The sequence below is a fragment of the Anser anser genome, assembly GCF_964211835.1.
Source record: "Anser anser genome assembly, chromosome: 10".
In the NCBI taxonomy this organism is placed as follows: domain Eukaryota; kingdom Metazoa; phylum Chordata; class Aves; order Anseriformes; family Anatidae; genus Anser; species Anser anser.
In genome coordinates this window covers 14087460-14107132 of record NC_139730.1, presented here as the reverse complement: position 1 = coordinate 14107132, position 19673 = coordinate 14087460, and the positions used below count along the sequence as shown (strand labels likewise).

Genomic DNA, 19673 nt, shown 5'->3' with positions numbered 1-19673 from the left:
GTAGCTTTACCCCTTCCATAAAGTAGAGGAGTTTACGTGGAATAAGAACACCTGGAAAAAGAATCACAGGGGAAATAAAATAGGCAAACTCACAACATGACCAAAAATGTCAATGCAGCCCTTTGGAGTTCTTTCAACTGTGTTTTAGATTTTTAGACTTTGTTTCTCCTCTTGCAGAAAGCTCATCTTAGAAGGCTAGAACTTCTGTGCAAAAGAGCTGTAATCAGTTAAATACTGGAACCGCTGCTGATTTGGTTGCATCCTCCAACATGACCAGTCCTCAGTAAGTGCCATATAAGGATAGTTACAGCTTATTTTAAATACACCATAACAACTCCTACCTGCAGGAGAATGTTGTTGTGACATTGAGAGAGTTCCATCAGTATTACTGGAAAGTTGCTACTTTGAGAAGGAATAGTAGGATTTGGTCAGTTGTCTGAGGAGTGTGAATTAGCAGAAATAGCATGAATGCAGTGAGTGTTTTGGATGTGTTACTGAGAGCCAGTAGCTGAAAACTACTTTGTCATGTCTATGTCAGATCCATTGCTTTTTTCCTTTCCTTTCACCAAAATTCTTGCAAAGCTGCGTGCCAACACTGGTCTATTGGTGTATTTGTTTTGCTTTTCAGTCACATCAGACTCTGTGTACCATGTAGTCTGTTTAAGAAATACAAAAGGTAAATACTTTTCAGAGGGGGAGGCTGCACTAATCTGTTTTCCTTTTTCCTTTATTATACTGGAAATTGGATTGCTCTGTGGACTTCCATGCAAAACTGAACCAGCTTATCTTGGACTTGTAAACGTAAAGGTCCACAGGATGGCACTAAATGTGAAAATCAAAGAAAGAACATTCTTGCTAGAATTGGCTCCTCCCTCTGGGCTTCCAATTTCTGTTTGTTAAGAGAGAAATACAATTCTATTGGAAATGACAAGAATCTCATTACTTTCAATCATTAGTTAGGCAAAAAATAAACTAAAACCAGCCTTTAGGTTGTTTAAATGGTAGTGGCTCCCTTCATTTCCACTTTCTGACATAGTATGACACAGTCATAGCCTTTCTCTGACAAATACTTGAGTTATAACAGCATTTTCCGATTTTTCAAATTACTTTCTTGTGTAATTCTGGCAGCGATTAGCTCCTTTAAATTTAGGAATGTTTTCCATCCAAAAGGGTTAGTTTAATGGTTAGGCTCTGAGCAATAGGGTCTTTGTCTCTCTTTTGCATAAAATTTTAGTTCCTTCAACTGCATCTTCAGACTTACAACATACATGAGTTAAGAACTCTTCTATTTTTCTGGAAAAATGAACTGTTATTCAGGTTGCTCTAATAGCTGGAAGATTTTAATAAGCTTCTTTAAAAACAAAATCACCACAATGAAGTCACATAACAGAGGGAAGTTGGGTGCTGTGCACTTTTTAACTATATCCCTAAGGAAAAAGCATCTTCACACCTGCTGTTGAAAACCTCTGAAAACTAGCCTGAGATTTCTTGAGAAGTTAATGAGCTTCCCTGGATGAAAGCTAGAGCAGATTATGCTTGCACCCTACTTTGAATCAAAAGGAGCAAGTAGCATTCACTGGGGACTGCAAAGGATCAGTCCCTGCTGGGACTTGACATATGAGGTTTCTCCTACAGTGAAGTCATCCTTCGTATGTACTAGATAGTATGCTAGCTGACCAAGTTTGGGTTTCTAGGTAAGTACTGTCTTATTATGAATGTGGAAGACATGCCTGCAGTTAGACACTTGCATGCAGTTTGCATTAACGTTAGTGGTGTGGTAGCAAAATGTATGTCCGGACTTAAAAGCTGTTCATATGGCTACTTAAGATAACTGTTATAAATGAGTTCATAATTCTCCTGAATCTTTGTTCTGCTTTCAGAATTATTTTGAAATAACTTGTAACAGAATGATATTTTGTGGTTGAATGCAACCAAGTCACCAGCCATGAAAAATCTGACTATACTGACCGACAGTGAAAGAGGGATCATATTGCATCTAGTAACTAACAGCTGATTTGTACATAATTCATAAGCTGAACTATTCATTGTTCCCTGATTTAAGTCACAAAGCAGTGAGTTTTTAATTGAGGTAGTTGCATGCCTTCTTTCTGTTCTTGTCTGTTTTGCACAAATATTTTGCTTTTGGGTTCATACATTGTTTCTATTTTTGTTTGTTTATAACACTTTCATTTCTATTTAGTGCTTCTGAAGCAGCTTCAGCAGAGTGAAATGCTGTTGTCTTTTATCTGTGAGGGTTCTGTTGATTTCAGTGAGATGTACTGAAGACAAGTTTAGAGAGATCTGTCTTTCCCCCTCAACAAGGATGCCTCCCTCAGTGACTTTGCAAGGGCCATTTAAGTTGTCTGCTTTTTGGGGTTCACTGAAGTTATTGTCTCAAACTTATTTTTACTTGTTTGTTTATTTATATGTGTTTATATAATGTAGATGTATATGTGTGTGTATCTGTAGAGGAAGAAGTGTTTTTTATCACTGATTATATTTTCAGGCCTACAATAGAAGGCAGTGTTTCAGAAGTTGAGATAATTTCACAACAAGTGGAAGAAGAGACCAAAAGCATTGCTCCTGTACAGCTTGTGAATTTTGCCTATCGAGATCTCCCATTAGCCGCACTTGATCTGTCTGTGGCTGGGTCCCAGCTTTTGTCAAATTTGGATGAGGAGTACCAAAGAGAAGGGTAAGTACAAAGGACAGAATATTAAATTCTAGTGTTATGTTATAGGAATTTCACAGCCTGAAAAAAAGAAAAAAAAAAAAAAAAAAACAATAAAACATCCAGCTGGAGAAGAGCAGCCAGCCAGTTATCCTCAAACTCATTTTAAAACCACTGTCTCAGAATGGAAATGACTTTTTTTGAATATAACTGATCAATGCTGGTTTGGGGCTCTTTGAAATTACATAATTCATAGCAGCTACTCGACCACAGTCTGGAAACTTTCTGTCAGAGAGAGGAAAGTAGACTAAGCCTCATCAGACAAGCAGAATGGCCTGGTGAAAGCGTTTCATTAGAGGGGTTTCAGGAGGATTTCAAGATAACAGAGGGTTAACTACTGTGATTCTTTTATGTCACAGTACATCTCCTGACCAAAAGATAGTGACTTAGTACTGCTAATTCCAGAAAAGATTGTTACTTTTCGCAGAATAATTTGTATTGTGTAGTTTGCTTATGTGAGAACATGGTCATTGATGGTATGAGCATATTACTCCCATTTTTGTAGAACAACTGCTCCGGTTTTATTGGAATGAAAGATCTTAACCAGTTTATAACATTTGCTCAAGCATAACCCAGTGTAAGCTTATGTAGCATTGTTATTCTGCAGAACATAAGAAGTTGTCCTTATGCCTGATTCAGGCTTTAAGTGGCTGTAGGTGGGCTCCTGTGCTAAATTTTTCATGAAAGTGTTGGGTCAATTGGAAAGAATCTAGAGGTAGGCAGTGGGAATGATGAGAGGTGCAGAAAACCTGCTGTTGGAGGACTGATGGAAGTAACAGTTTGCATTTCACATGAAGAGACTTCGGAGGAAATTATAAGGGACTCCTCAGTGAGGAAGCGAAGTCTGTTCCATCTCCATGGTGTTTAGAACAAGAAGTAAAGAGCTTGAACAGCAGCAAGGAAGAGAAGAATAAGGTTAGCAAAGTGCTGGGGTAGACTACAGGTGTGTGTGGGGAAGAGGGAAGTAGAATTCAAATAACTAGATGTCTTAAAGAAAACGCAGTTGTCAGGAATGATAACAGTGTAGTTCAACATCTGTTGGCATAGAAGTTCAGTGAGCGCTTGTGCTTAGCCCCCCTGATTCTGTGATTACTACGCACGGTGTGTTGCACTGAATGTATATATACTCCAGTGTCGGTAAGAACCATCTAAAAGCACTTCACAGTAAGCCATACAGAGCTCTCATGATGAAGACATTAATAAGCCTCCAATTATTGGTGGCTGAATGTGTTTTAACATGTGCTCAGAAATCAGCAAAGAGACCTGCTTGATCTCTGCTCAGCAGGTATTCTGTATGGTAGTCAGGAAGGAGTACAGAGGAAAGACTCTTGCCTTTAATTTCTTTCCAAATTAGACTTTGTGAGACATCTCCAGAAAGCTGTTACTCCAAACAAGGGGAAATACATTTCAAGTAGGTTATGTAAGTACAGTACAACTGTAACATAAAATAGCCTGCATAGCAAAAGAGGCACTTGAAAATTAATTTGAGTATGCAGGTGTAACCCTCAGGATATTTTGGTGCTAAGTAAATACCAGTTTTGTTCAAATATGCATTTTAATAGATTTTTATGATCTGAAACTCCATTCTTCACTGTGCCAAAGTGCACAGATCTCTCACTGTGACTGTTTGAGCAGCCTTGCAGTCTAAGCGTGGAAATAGACTTATCATTCTTTTCCTCAGCAGAGATCCCTTCTTTCACACAGACTTCTTTTGTGGCTTTATTGCTCTGAATGGAAATAAGCAGGTGCCATCCAGACTGCCCTGCTGTAGAGGGGATTCTGTGAATAAAATTCAGAGCTTTAGTTTGTATATCTCAGTGTATTTTGGCTGAGTAAGTTCCACTGAGTCCTAGGGCTGCATCTTCCTTGTGGGAATGGCTCCTTCTTTCTTTCAGAAGCGCTGGTTGCAGCTGAGATCCTGTGAAATTTAGGAGCAGAGTCGAGCTCAAGAAGGCCTTAAGCAAAAGTAAAATTCTGTCCCCATACCACCTCGTGGCTTGTTTGGGAATATGTCTGGTTTTACGAGAGTGCTTTAATTTCATTCTAGTGGCCTTGTTAGATGTGGCTGGCTCACTTCTCTTCCACCTGGATAGGAAGGATCTATGGTGAGTCAGATCAGCCTGGTACAGGACCTGCCAGCTTCCTCTCCCTCATATTTGAAGAGAATGGTGTGGGAATGGCAGTGCAGGAAGTGACAGAAAATGTTTAAGTCCTTGTATTTTCTGCAAGTATCCATATTCATGACTGTGAAGCTCTGTGCCCCCACCACTTCTGTACGGGTTGCGAGTGGAGATACCAGAAGGTAGAGGTAATGCTGGAGAGTACTAAAAGGGGATGTTGGCCTCATCTTTGTCTCCATGGCAGTCTGCCTTCATCACAGACCTCCAAATGTTACCTGCTACATATTTTCCCTGAGAATTTCAGGGAAGTTGCCAACCTCTCTGACCTGCATATATTCTGTATGGCTCTGTTGGTCTCGATCCGTAGCCGATCTAGACAAACTGTACTTATTCAAATTGCAAGGCTCTGAGCAGGAAAGTCTGGTGCATGCCCCCTTCTTGGGAAGATGCAATAAGAAAATGGTAGGGATTTGGGAAATACTGGGTAGTTGTCACAAGCTGCATCTGTCTGTTGATGGGATGCTTTTATTTATCTGAGAGAATTTCTCTCAATAAACCCAATATTAATTGGCAACCAGGAACAGGTGGGTGATAGCTCAGCTCTCCTTGTGTGCCTGGAAACTCTCAGATGGCATCAGACCAGCTACCCCTCCCACAAGAAATGGGGGGGGGGGGGGGAAGTAAACAGAAAATTATGATCTGTCTTTTATTAGGCAGATCATATGTAAACTGACATCCCATGGCTTTAAAGATACTGGAATCAAAGCCTGATTTTGTGCAGTTTGATGCGGCTTTGCTCTACTGTATCAAATGCTCAGGGCAGGCAGTTTCCATCTCTCAATGTTACCAAAGGAATTATGTAGGAAGTTTGAGCTATTTCCATCAGAAATTCAGTTTACAACTATGATCCATGCACTAAGCAACAAAGAAAGGACTGCAGATTTTATGACACATAAAGTCGGTCCCTGAAGTACACCTGTAAGTAGTACAAGTGTAATTAATTACACAGGAAAAAAACCCTTCTCTGCTCTTCCAGAAATCCTCAGGCAAACCACAAACTGTGCCGTCTTCTGGAGTGGGATAAGCAAAAATTCTCTCTCTGTAGATAAACAGGGAAAGTTAGAACAGTGGAAGCTGGTTAAGTTAGATGGAATATGCTTTGAAGATAGCCATTACAGGTCATGTGTCAGGGCTGGCATTGCCCTCCTCGCAGTCAGAAGCAGTAAGGTGCCTGTGGTCTCTGCATACTGCAGTGTGGGGTGGGGGGGCTGCTGCATCTGGCTTGCTTCCTAGCTGCAGCGAGGCTGCTGTGCCCAGTGTTAATGCAACTGTGGGTCTGCCATTTCAGAAAAAGGACGTGTTCTGATGAATGCCAGCAGTCGGTACCTAAAACACTTTTAGTTTTATTTGACTGTAACGGTTTGTGTTTACAAAGGTCTGTCTCCTCCATGCTGCAGAGCCCTGTGAATAAATAGTAGCTTGGTTCTCAGAACCAATATGAGAATGATGTTTGTTACTCATTAGTCCTGCTTACCTGCCTTGCAGATAACTTGTTTGAATTGTCCTTAGATATTGCTGCTCTGTGATGCGCTTCATGATTAACTCCAAAACTGTGCCTTGGATGCCCAGACCACCGTACGTTTCTAACGTACCTGTAACAGATTAGATGATACATGTATACCAAAAGCAGCAGATTTTCTTTGTGTCTGTGAATTTAATGGAGAGTCTATGTCTGCATTGAGCTCAGTTTGCATGAAAAGAGCATAATCACCCAGAAAGCTAAGGAACTTTTTCAATGTTAACATTAAGTGCCACTCTTAATTTCTTTGTTGTCAAATGTTCTGTCCTCCAAAAAAATACTTTCCTCTGTTTCTGCATCAATGGCCAATAAAAAAATGGAGAACAGTTTGGAAATTGTCTACATGTAGAACGTGGTATGTGCTAGCTTTTCTTCCCATATTTTCTTTAAATGCCAGTTAGGAGGTATCATTCATAATAACCTATAGAAGAATTTACAGTCAGTTGTGTGATAGACTGTATTTTTGGTGAAGTAATAAGCAGTTAGGCAGTGAGCCTGTCTCAGTAAAGATCTGTGTTTGGTTCTGGCTGGGAAGCAAGGGGAGGGAGCTACACCAACTTTCAATTACATTGTATTTGTTTTGGGTTGCAGCTCCTGAATTTCTGTATGCTAAACAACTTCGAAACATGAAGGTGCTTTCGAATGTGGTGTTTTACATCAACAGCTGTAAAGGTTGGGAGTTGATACAGTTAATGTGACTCACTTGACATTAGCTATAAATACTCATGCCATTGTAATTTAATCATTTATGATCATCTGTTGATAGCCTTAGGGTTGTTTGGTCCCAGGTTTGTTTTCCTTCCCAGAAAGTGAAGGAAACAGTTGGAATCACTGGGAAAATAAATGATGTGTGAAGGGATAGAGAGAGAAATAAAAAAGAAGGAAAACCAAAACTGACCAGAGAACACAGAGATGCACAAAGTTTCAGAAGTTAACACAGGAAAGATTCCTGCAAGCTTATCATTTCAAATTGGTAGAAAGCTGTCCTTGATGAATCTATTCACCCATTCTGGGAGAAAAGGATGTCTGTTCCTTCGATCTGTCTTCTGTAATTGCCTCCAGTGTATGCCATTATTTCTGGTTTTCATATTCACACTTCAGTTTTTATTTTGATCTCTTTGAGGTTTTTTACTTATATTTTCTGCAAGGCTTAAAGGTGTTTTAACCAAGTGAACTCAAATGGATTAAGTTCCTGTTTTTCTTTTGTTTTCTGCTTTTCTTGTCTTTATCTGGAAGCATACATAAAGTACAGTCCCTTTTCTGAAAGGTCTTGTGCATCTCATGAAGACCCTGGAGCACGCCATATTGATACAAGGTGAATAATCAGGTCCAAGCTAGAGATAAAGTGCAAAGGTTTTGGACAGCAGAACTGTTTCCTATAGTGAACAAGCTCCTTGTATTTACAAAAGTGACTTCTTTAGACTTACTTTACATGCTGTAGTGCTGATTTGTCCTCTGCGTGGTACTGTATCGCTGCTGCTGCACACAGGTGCTCTGGTCCAAAACCAAGATCTGCACTGCAGCACAAAGTGAGCATTTGATGCTGCGGAGTTTGAGAGGTGCCCAGCTCGTCACTAGAGAATGCATGAAACGTTGGGCTGTGTTAGCGGATGTTCAGTGATTTAGAAACTTCCTTTTCTACTACAGATCCTTTTAAGCTTTTATATTTGTAAAGGTTGTTCTCTTCAATAGCTTGTTACTGTGTTTATCTTAGTACCTAAAGCCTTTGACTCTGTCCCCCTAATGTCGTTCATCAGTAACGCCAATTGATGGAGGGAACGCCTACTATAAATAAATAGATAAATATAGCTCAGTGGTTTTCAAACTTTTTAGGGTTGTCGATCTTTTTTTTTTTTCTTTTTCCAACAGAACTTACTTTTCCTAGGTACTTTTTGTGGATAGAGATGTAGTAGATGTAGCCCACAGACCACTGTTTGCAAGGACTTTTGGAGAGTGGAAGTGATGTGGATTTGACTTATCTGGTTTACAACTGGGAATAATTGTCTAACTTGGAGAAGATGTGGCTTGGTGTAACAATTGAAAGATGGATGAGCAATTGGATAAGGGAGAAATGTGGAAAAGAGGAATATTAGTCTAGAAGGAGAGGTAAGTGCTGAGCAGCAGTGTAAAAACAAACCAAATGGTAGAATTTGTAAAGAAAAGAGTAGAGAGTAAAACAGAGTACATCATTATGCATCCCTATAAATCCAAGCTTTGCCCACATCTTGAATGTGAGTGTGTAGTTCTGGTCCCTGTCAAAAAGGACATGGTAGATAAAAAAAAAAAAATAAACTGGAAAAGATTTAAAGGAAAACAGTGATCCAAGATGTAGAACAACTTCCACTGGAGAAATGACTCCATAAGCTAGGACTGTTCAGTCTGGAAAAGAGCAGGTTGATGTGAGGTTTGACTGAGATTACAGAATCAGTGACACAGACTTTAAAGTATGACAGCTCTGCCCTCAATCCAAGTGCCAGGGTACTTTACTGGAGTAAGGCCCATTTGAAAACAAACAAAAAGGTGGTACTTTACCCAGAGGGCAGTAGATGTGTGGAAATACTTGTTAAAGGATCTGTGGCTTCAATTGCTTATGCGGCCATAGAGAATGTTTGGACAAGTCTGTGGAGAAGGAATTCAATGAAGGTTCCTAAGTAGAGTCCTAGAAACCACATCTGGCTCGGTAAGTCCTCCAGCTGAAAATAGTTGGATGCTGGGAGAGTTTGAATGGGAAGTATATCTATTTGCCTTGTTCTTGTTTATCTTGAGACATCCGCTCCTGGCCTCTACTGGAGACAGGACATCAAACCTCTGTTCTGATCTCATATGGCTGTTCTTGTGCTTCTTAACGGTTGGTTTTAAGTCTGATGTTAATATTTCAATAAAGAACTTAGCATAAGACATTAAAGCCTAATAAGCAGTTTTCTAATGAGGGGAGTAATGTACAAGGTAATCACGGGATGCCTGTGAGCAAATGGTGTCATATGTATCTACGAAGAAGGCAGAAATGAGCCTAAGGGCATCAAGTAAGATGCTTCAGGGTGAGCTGGGAAGCATTCATGTAATTAAACCTATTCCAGAGTATTATGTACCACTCATCTTGTCTGTATTCTCTAACTCCAGGACAATTCTTTAACGAGGACAGTTAGAAAAACTGAGTGTCTGTGTTACAAAAAGCACGCACTTCTTTGACTAAAGTAAATGAGGAGATGTCACTGCTGTATATAAATGCACTGTAGACAAAATGCCAGCAAGGGAAAAGAGCTAACTGTCCTAAAGTACAAGACTGGCACGAGAACAGATATGTATAAACTGGCCATGTGTGAGTTTAGGCTGAAGGCTGGAGGAATCTTTCTGGAGTTGCTCAAGGCCTCCAGCTGCTATTTGTGGCCTCCTATGAGGCTCTGCTGTCTGTTTTGTCTCAGCCAGATTTTGTATTGTTATTTAACCTTTCTGTGTTTCACTTACTTCCTGACCATGGCCTTTCTACTCCTACAGATAGTGATTTGGATCTCATCCATCCTTCTGTTTTCTAATCATATCTGTCTTGTGAGATGCAAACACTTGCTGCTGAGCCAAAAAAAAAAAAAAAGGCAGGGTAAGGTATAATACAGATTTGGGGGGATTTATTTGCAAGACCAGAAAATAGAAACAGTGACAGCTGTTAACAGCTTGAACAAATTGTTTGTAGTGGTTCCTTGCCAAAGAAATGTGTTAAACCTTTCCCAGTTTTGCCTTATGTTCTTTTCTCCAAGCTGTTTATTAAGAAAACTAGCAGTGGTGATGACAGATTGGTTTTCCACAAAGTCATGTGTGAAAGTATCTTTAAAAAGAATTACCTCTGGTAAAATTCCACTACATATTTAAATTTCCCATGACAAAACTTTAGTCGTCAACTGAGATATTCCAATTCTAGTGCATTTATTTACTTCACCCAGGTATTGCAAGACAGGTAAACGATGCTCCTACTATATAGACAGAGTAGCTGAGATACCTGAAGAACCTCACTCAAGTTGTGCAGTAATGTTGTCCCAAGTGACATTTTACATGTATCTTATAGAGTGCCTGGCATCAACAGGCAACACAGTCAGGACACTAACAGAAGCTGCATTTGTTCTCTGAGCAAAATAAGACTTTTTTTTTACTGGCATCAGCAAAAAAGTGTTTTACTTGCATATGGTTTCTATATAATCTCTAGATAAATTTATGAGCTGTATAACAACTTTTATTTTTCTGGAATATCTTTGTGGCCGAATTTCTAATCTAAATTCTAAACTTAGCGTAGCTCTGTAGTATTAGAGGGGAAATGGCCAGGATTTGGAATGTAAATTTAAACCTACTCTAATTCTGGTATGGATTTGTTTTCCTCAAATACCAGATTCCTTATCTGCTGACTGGACGAGTTCTTATACATCAGGAGAAAGAGATACTCTAGTAAGACAGGTTAAAGAGTTGAAGAAGATGAAAAGATCTGTATACTAGGATCCAGTGTGGTTTGTGTGTCACTAGGTTTATCTAAAATATATTTCTAGCTAGAGCACAGTTCCTCTTATTATTTATGTCTCTTCTTTACAGGAGGTAAGAAGAAAAAAAAAGAAAGGAAAAAAAAAAGCCTAGGCAAGATCAGGACTCCATTATACAATTGTGTAGAAGTAGCAGGAGCAATGAGCTAGCTTTCCGGCACCCAGGAAAAAAAACATGCAGTGCTCCTTTTTTAGAGCACGATGTAATCATCTGTGTCAGTGGATTTAGAGGACTTGGAGGAGATCTGTGAAGAGCTTGTTTGCTAAGCAGTGATGTGAAGGTGCTAATTACTGTCCGTTCACAGGACAAGCTTTAAATAAATGTACCTTGATGTAGTAAATTAAAATATGAAACTGGGGGTGGTTTTCTAGGGCTTAATTTTCAAACATTTTTGCATCTTTGAAATCAATTTATATATTTTGTGAGTGATATGTAGGTGTAAGCATGCAGGCGATCTGCTCTCGGCCGCTTAAAATTGTTGCTTTTTCAGTCATAAGCTGATAGTTTCATTCAGAAGCTTTTTGGAATCGGTGGGATACTGCTGCTGCACAGACAGAAGAATAATTCTGCATTCGTTAGCAGTTCTAGGAGTAATGATGAGCTTGAATAAAGATTATCATGGCTGTATGTAATGCATGCTGAGAATCACAGGTGATTTACTCTTAGTGGTATGTTTGGTGTATTTGCAAATCTTGACCACATGGAGTTTTTAAAGGAATGTTTTTAGGCCCTCTACTGATCATTCTGAGAATAGGACAGAGGAAAAACTACCGTGCAGTGGTAAATGCTGGCAAAACAGATCCTTTTGGAAAAGAGAAGATAAACGTAAGAAGGGAATAGAGCTAAAAACTTTTCTAATTAAACAGGGCCATTCTCTAGCATTATTTTTGGAAAGATGTCAGGAAACAAACAAACAAAACCCAACAAAAATACCAGCTGCAGTACGGACAGGCTGTACTGTTTTGAGATAGAGTCAAATAAAATCCGTTAAAAAATCAAGATTGCATGAAGGCTTTATTCCAGACCCGTTTTTCCACTTACATTTAAAAAAAAAACGTATTTAAAATCTAGTGCATCTTATATTTTTTAGTTCTTTATGATTGTTTCATCTTGCTTTTTTTTTTTTCTGGCAGTGTTTGAGAGAAAAGCAACTTTGAGTACTGCTTCAGGCTAGAATACTTCAGGCTAGAACCTTAATGCAATTGAACTAAGGGCAAGTTCCAGATAGTAACACTTGCCAAATCTTCTTGGAGGTTTTGCGAGTCAATTGAGAAGGTCTTTTATGGATAGGTAATCAGGCAGCTCTGAGTACAAGTATTTAGCTGATATACTCAATTCTGAGAAGCTGCTTGAAAGTGCCAAGTCTCTGAGTACTGTTTAGCCTCACTTTCTCCCCCCTTTTTAAGTGTGGCTATGTCAGGGAATGTTTTGTGATGTTTTTCTGAGTGTTTGTTTGTAACAGGAGTTACTGTACCTAGAGCTATTTACGTGGAATTGCTCAGTATCTTGCATGCCACTGATTTCTGCATATTGACGTTTTAGTTCAGACAGTGCGGTTACCGCATCACAGCTCACGTGCTTGCAGTTCTTAGAGCTGAGCCAGTAATTCACGCCAGCTCTTTATTAGTTAATGCGTGTTTACAGGGCTTTGAAAATAGTGTCAGGCGAGCATCAGAACTTCCAGAGTTGGGCCAGTACAAGAACATTACAAAACACTGCAATGAGAAATGATATGATAAATACCATATCAAAGTTAAACTATGGGAGAATTTTAGGAGAAAAAAAAGGCAGCAGGATGGGCTTTATGTTTCGGACCTCCTATGATTACTAATATGTTTCTGAATTTCTATGATTCCTAATACAAGTGTTTTCAAAAGAAAAAGCAGATTTTTTATTTTTTTTTTTTAACAACCACTTTGAAAAATGTGGATCTGCATTAGCACAACGCTGGCATGACATTTATTGTTTTATCAGCTTCCTTCCAGAGCTCTCATCCTTACAGCTGTAGTCAGCAGGAATTGTTGCAGTTTCTCTCTCTAGAACATGCAAGTTTCCTTGTGAAGTTCAACTACTGGTTTTGGTTGAAGCTGCTGATTCCTAAGTTCTGACAGCCTTGCTATATCCCATGGGGATATACTGCCAGCTACTAGGGGAAGTGTGAACCAGGAATGAGACAGAAGATTTCTGCAAAGGTTGAACAGTTCTAGCAATTGGCAGTTGGGAGTTGCAGTGAATGATCTGCACTCTTAATTGGGCAGTGGTTATTAACTGATACTAAAACCAACTATCGTAGTTTTTGCTACAGATCTAAGCTGGTTCTCATACTAGAACAGGGATAAAGATACAAGACAATAAAATTCAATGCCCAGAAAGCTCTTATGAAGCTTCATTGCCTTCTAACCAAATAGCAGAGTCCTGCTATGTCTTGGTAGCCACAGGTAGATGATTGCAGCACGTATGTCAGTATAAAAGTGCATGAAAAATAGTGAGACAGGAAGAAAAGCATATATGATAATCAAGGTTGCATTACTCAGTGCCTTGGAAGGCTCTTGAGCACTGCAATGCTCAGGAGGGTTGGAGAACCTCATTGAAGATGAGACACGTGATCCCCAGAGTGAAGTGTTGGCTGTTACAGGTGCAATTAACCACGCTTATTAAATCAGATGGTGCAGCTGACAGATGTAACCAGGATTCATCAGTGTACTGATTTGGAAGATAGCCCAACCTTAGTAAAGAAACCAACAAAAGTGCATTTAGTAAAGTCTATGTACAATATTAATGGGTGTATCCATAACAGCAGAAGTTGTCATTTTGAGTCCACTGCTCATTAGCGCTCTTTCTTTTTCACTTCTTCTTTTCTTTTCCTTTCTTTTCTTTTTTTTTTCTTTTTTTTTTCCCCTCTTAATTTTCTTTCCTTAGATCTAACTGGCTAAAACCGTGCTGTGGGAGACGAGCAGCTGTGTGGCAGGTATTTTTGCTCAGTGCAAGTCTCAACAGTTTCCTGGTAGCCTGTGTAGTGTTGGTGGTGATTCTTCTGACTCTGGAACTCCTAATAGATATAAAGCTTCTCCAGTGTGAGTAGGAGGATTATTATTTTTTTTTTCATTTTAATGAAATAAAGGCTTAACTTGCTGGGAGGTTTTTGAAGGGTGGGGAAGTTGGTGGGGATTTTCTTTTTTCCTACCATGTAAATGATTAGTAGGCTAGGCAAGAACTGTGTTTGTGGAACCCTAGTATAGTGAAGTCAGACCCTCCCCTATTTTGCTGACCAAATTCAGTATAGGACACATTTTCAGAGGGTACAAGCAGAGTGTACATGCAGATATCTGCACATATGTCATTAGTACGTGAAAAGGTCTGTCCTTCAGGACAGCCACATTCTGTATGCAAAGAAGAAGGTCATCAGCGTATTGTTAATCTCCCTGCTACTTGTCACATGTATGTGGATAGATATGATGAACTTGCTAGGGTACTTGATGCCATCATATTAGTAACTTAGTATACTGAGGTGGATAGGAATTGAAATTACAGTTTTCTATCTGGTGCACAGAAATGATGTAGATTGGCATTCTACTCTGCTAATATACAGTGAGTCAAATAATAGCTTAAATGGAGTTTTGCTATATCTGAATTCTCTGAACTCACTCTACACAGGTTCCACAGTGCTATTTTTCATGCTGTTGTTTTGCTTCCCAATTCATTTTTTTCCTCTACTGCTGTTTTCCTCCATTCCTTTCTTTCTTTTTTTTTTTTGCTTTTAAAGTACAAACCTGATATGAACACACATACCAACTACGTTTTTCTCTCCACTAATTGTTACAGAGCAGCCTTAAGCACCGCCCTACAGTCTCAAATATGTTGAAATGGTAATAATGGGGTTCAGACAATCCTATAAATGCAAGAATACACAACATGAAAGAGTTGCAGTCTGGTATCTTCTATGGCAACTTTGAACTGAGCAAGTGAATGTTGAAGTCCTTTTATTTTCATGATTTTTGTGTTGATATTAATGAAGTTAGATTTCACTGTAAAAATTTAGGTATTACAGTTGTAATAAGATTAGTTTAAGGGACTTCATTGTTAACTGCAAACATTTTTTTATTAGGCCTATGAGATAAATCAGTGACTAAGCTGTCTTTCCACAACATTGCCCAAGCTTTCCCCCAGTCCCCTTACAACCCTGTCTGTCCGTACTGCACACAGTGTTATGAGCATGGCCACTCCATTACATTTGTTATTTTCTGCAGTCTCTGGCAGCTTACCATTTTAGATGAGGAAACCAAAAATTTGAACAAATCTGTAGCTTCTAAAAAAGTCAGGAATGCTAATGATGGGTGTAAGTCCTTAAAAATTGAATGAGGAACTGTATTAAGCCACCACATCTTTCTGTTCACGTATAGAGTTGTCACTTCCTGCAGAGCCAAAGAATTTAAAAGCTGTTTCTATTGATTTGTCTTAGACTTTTAACAGCATTTTGGAGACTTTCCTCTGGAAGCACCTGCTTTCTTAACCATTTATTTTGCTTTAGAGAAGGCTGTATTTTAGGGACCATTTCTCATCTTTTTACCTTGTGCATGTGATACTCTTAAAAGCTTGCCACCTTGTTCTTGGCCTAGAGATGCCTGGAGAAGCCAGGTGATTTCATTGTGCAGAGGCTGCCCCTGCCCTGTATGGATTTTCTCAGCACCTGAGAGTGTGTAGCTCTGTGCTGCTACTTGGCATTTTAGCTAATACATAACCCATCATGCTTCTTGCCTTCACTAAGCTGAACTCTTTCTGTTTTGTTTTAAATCAGATAAGGGTTGTCTTGGTGGGGTAACAGAAGTATTGCAGTTGTGTCGTGAGGAATGTACATCACTTACGTTAAGCTTTTAAAAAGCTGTTAGGACATAATTACATTTTTCAAACATATTATTCTAGTTTATAACGATTCCTTATTCTATATGAAATTGAGCAGTGCATTAGGATGTGTTAGGGCACATCACTGCCAGTTTTGTTTGTAATAACAACTGCTGCTCCACATTGTAGAGGGTAATTAATTACCAGGTCTCTTTTTTTTTTTTAAATGAGGGATTTTAATGGGGTTTGGGTTGTATGTGTAAAACTATTGCATGAGAAGTCAGGTTTCTTTGTGACATTTTGAGAGCATCGTTTTTCTCTCATACTTTTAGTGCAGTCCTTGGTTGCACTGTGCACTTCTCTCAAGCAAAATGTGAAATAAAACACAACTCCTTGGCTTTTAATGACAACTTGTAGGGAAAAGAAAAAAAAAAGGTTACAAGTAAAACAAACATGGAATCCTATTCCAGCTAAAAGTAGCGGCTGCTGACTAGCTTAGGTGTTTTCCCTCAACCTGAATCCCAGTGAGGTATCCAAGCCACCACAGAGCAGGGATGGGCGCCTCTTGCAGAAGAGCCTTCTCCCTTTTTGTAGCCTTTCATTACATTCTTGAAGGGCAGTCTTATGGAAGAGGCAAATGTCCAGTCAGTGTATGGGCTAGTGATTCAGCTCTTGAACAAAGCTTCTGGTTTGGGAGACTTTGTCACATTTACTGTTTACTGGCAATTTGATTGCACACTGTCTGGCAGTGGGTCCAGCATTCTCCTCCAGTTAGTGCAGCATCAGAAACTGATTTTCTTTCAAGAATCGTGGCTGCTATATCTTTTTTTGTCCACTAAGGGGCAGCTGGAGCCTTATATGTCAATTGACAGCTGTTTGAAAAATAGCTTTCAGATGGTTTCCATTTCTTGTTCTTTATGCCACCCTATAAAGACAGTGCCATGGGAAAGGTAAATATATTATATTTTTCCCTGTTGTTTCATCTGTAAGTAGTTCCTCTGCAGCAAACCCTCTCACATCAAGCCCCAGAGGAGCCTCAGTTGTGAGAGCTCCAAAAGCAGCCCCTAGCAATGTTTTTCTTTGTATCCTGATTTCTTCCTCCATTCCTTCCTGCCCTTTCTCATTTTGATCAGTTTTAATTTTAAAACAAGATGCTTGATTTAATGCATGACATACATGTTCCTTGGGACTTAGTTAATTCTGCCGCAGTGTTGCATCTCTGTGTGCACAGAGCCATCAATTGCCTTGAACTTTTCTGATACACCATAGTTCTTTGAAACTGCAGGACCACACATCAGTCTGCTCAAGGGAGGGTAGACTCACAAATACCCTGAAATAAAGTGAGGTTTTTCTATTCATTGCCTTAATCGAAACTTGATAGTGTGTGACCTCCAGAGTAAGAGTTGCCAGTAGTGCAGATACTGGACCCTTTCTGCTTTTTGCTTTTTGTCATTAATGAATTTCAGTTGAACTTCCTTGAGAAATCTTCCACATTTCAAGACATGCACTTAATCCCACAAAGACAATCCTTACCATAGAGCTTCTTAGGTAGTCTTACAGCAAACAAGCAAAGTAAGTTGAATCAAATGAAAGCACAATTTAATGCCAGTGAGTGCCCATGCAAGGCTTTAGTACACTCTCAGTTCATGCTTTTAGTGAGTTCAGGTTAGTTTTCCTCCAGTCAGATTCTGAAAGGACTTTTTTTCAGTTATTCCACTCTGATAGTGGAATAACTACATCACAGTCAGTGTGCATGAGGAAGACATGTATGGAAAGTCTGTGTGCAGTATCCAGCGTTCTATAAATTTCCCCTTTAGTTTACTCTTTACAGACTTCGTTTTATGGAGGAGTTTGAAATGAATTGAACAGAAGTGATTTTCATAGTTCCTATCTTCCTGAAAAAGACTGTAGAAAAGTATTTTTAAACCAATTATCTTACCTGGAGTTTTATCTCATTTGCTGTAGCTTTCTCAAGTGCTCACATGCCAACCTGCTTAAAGACAAAGCTGCCCCTTTGACAGCCACATTTCCTGAAATACACTCTACAAAAGTAATCACATTTTTATGTTGCACAAGTTAGAATCGCTGCTATTTCACAAACTCTTTAAAAATAATACATTGAGATTTGATCTTCATCGCAATTAACAATGACATTCATTCTTTCTGTTGCTGAACTTGCTCTGGTTTTCCTAGAGTCAAACGTGACTGAGGGGAATGTTCATGCCGTATCTGGACAGCTGTGTGAAAGTCCACATAGCTCTGTTATTTATTTAGGTGAAAAGGTTTTTAAAGCCCAGTTTGAGCAGTAGTTTTTAATCACTTGTTCCAGACAATTATTGTTCTTCTGAGCTGAATTGTCAAAGACTGCATGTAAGGAATGATGTGGGAATAATGGAGCATTGCTTCCTTACAGAATTCTAACTGAAGTTTTAGGTACGTGGGATTTAGTCACGCATCTCGTAGTAAAGCAGTGTGTGGAGCAAGAGCATGCAGCAGTGACAGATTGCCAAAGACCTAATGTGTATGTCATTGCTTACTGGCAATCTGATGTGCACAAGATCCAAGGCAATATTGCTGTGGCTGCTGACATGCTGGCCTGAAGTAGGGTGAGCAGCTGACAGGGCTGGAGTTCCGTGTTCCATTACATCCCATTCCCTTTCTGGCACTTCCATTATGAACTTTAAGAAAGAAAGTTTGACCCACATGTAAGTTGTAGCAGTACTAATGATACTAAACATAAGTTGCATTCTACTCCTATAACGATGCCTCATTGTACTGTGTTAATTGCAGTTTCAAGTGCTTCACAGTTTGCAGGAGTAATTCACTGGATCAGCCTAGTCATCCTGTCTGTTTTCTTTTCAGAGGTATGTATAATCAAAGACCTTCATGCACAGAACTGCAAAGTATTTTTATGATGTCACTGGAATTAGCAAGCATTTAACATGGTTTAGATTGTGAATAAAGGTAGTGCAGTGCACTACAAAAACAAAAGAAAAAAAAATATTGCTGCCGCACTTAGCAAACTAGAAGATCTTGTTTGTAGTAGTGCTGTTTGTCAGCTGCCTAGAATTGGCAAGGGAACATGGAAGATACTGCCTTATAAATTACAACTGAACAATTACAAAAAGAGATAATCACCTCTGAATCACCAGACACAGGGCAGGCCTGTTTCATACATTTCTTCTCACAGAAATCTTATTGGTGTCACTGGGAATAAAGAATTAATTTGGGGTGAAAGAACTGCAGATCTATTTTACAAAAAGATCTGCTTTAAGAATGGAATTCTCTCCTCCCAAAATTTATGGAGGTAATTTAGATGCTCTGGGTTGCTGCATGTAAACACAGTGAGAGAATGAAACAAATGGTGAATTTCTTTGGAAATATTTCTATGAATGTGCTTTTAGAAATTGGAAAAAGCTGTAGCAGTGATATAACGACTGACAAAATTGGGAATACCTATTACAGTTTTCAACTTTATTCCAAAAAGAAGTAATTGATACTGAGACATTTAAACTACACCTGAAATATCTCAAAGTATTCATTAAGGCTATTTTTCCAGGTCATAAGGTGTTACTTGTCACCAAAAAAAAAAAAGTTTTTGTTTGTTACATTATACCAACTCGTATGTTGGAAGGCAACCTGGACTTACATATTTAAAAATATTTTTTCTAATTCATTGGATAAAATATTGTTGTCCAAAAAGGAGTTAAATTCTTCACTCTGTGAAGACGCATTGACTTCACTCTGTGAAGACGTGTAACTTTCACATTGATGTGAAAGTTACAAAGAAATTCAGATGAACAGGGAGCTGTGATATCTGCAAATTATGTGGTAGTTCATTGTGTTGAATTCATACTCACCATATTATATCACTGATTATTTT

The 19673-nt window shown here is 39.0% G+C and overlaps 1 protein-coding gene across 6 annotated transcripts in view; it reads left to right on the top strand.

Annotated features, from left to right (window-relative positions):
- The window catches only part of TMEM266 (transmembrane protein 266), a 78607-nt gene that overhangs the window by 24836 nt on the left and 34098 nt on the right, over window positions 1-19673 (top strand). For 3 of the 6 annotated variants that reach the window (XM_083850816.1, XM_083850817.1, XM_083850815.1), the window contains exons 4-6: window positions 2507-2695; window positions 13871-14025; window positions 18581-18654. In XM_083850816.1, coding sequence (XP_083706942.1) covers window positions 2507-2695; window positions 13871-14025; window positions 18581-18654 — 418 coding nt within the window. Of the gene's footprint in view, window positions 1-177; window positions 284-2506; window positions 2696-13870; window positions 14026-18580; window positions 18655-19673 lie in introns of those variants that run through there. The other 3 variants (XM_083850819.1, XM_083850818.1, XM_083850820.1) reach the window with 2 other exon arrangements.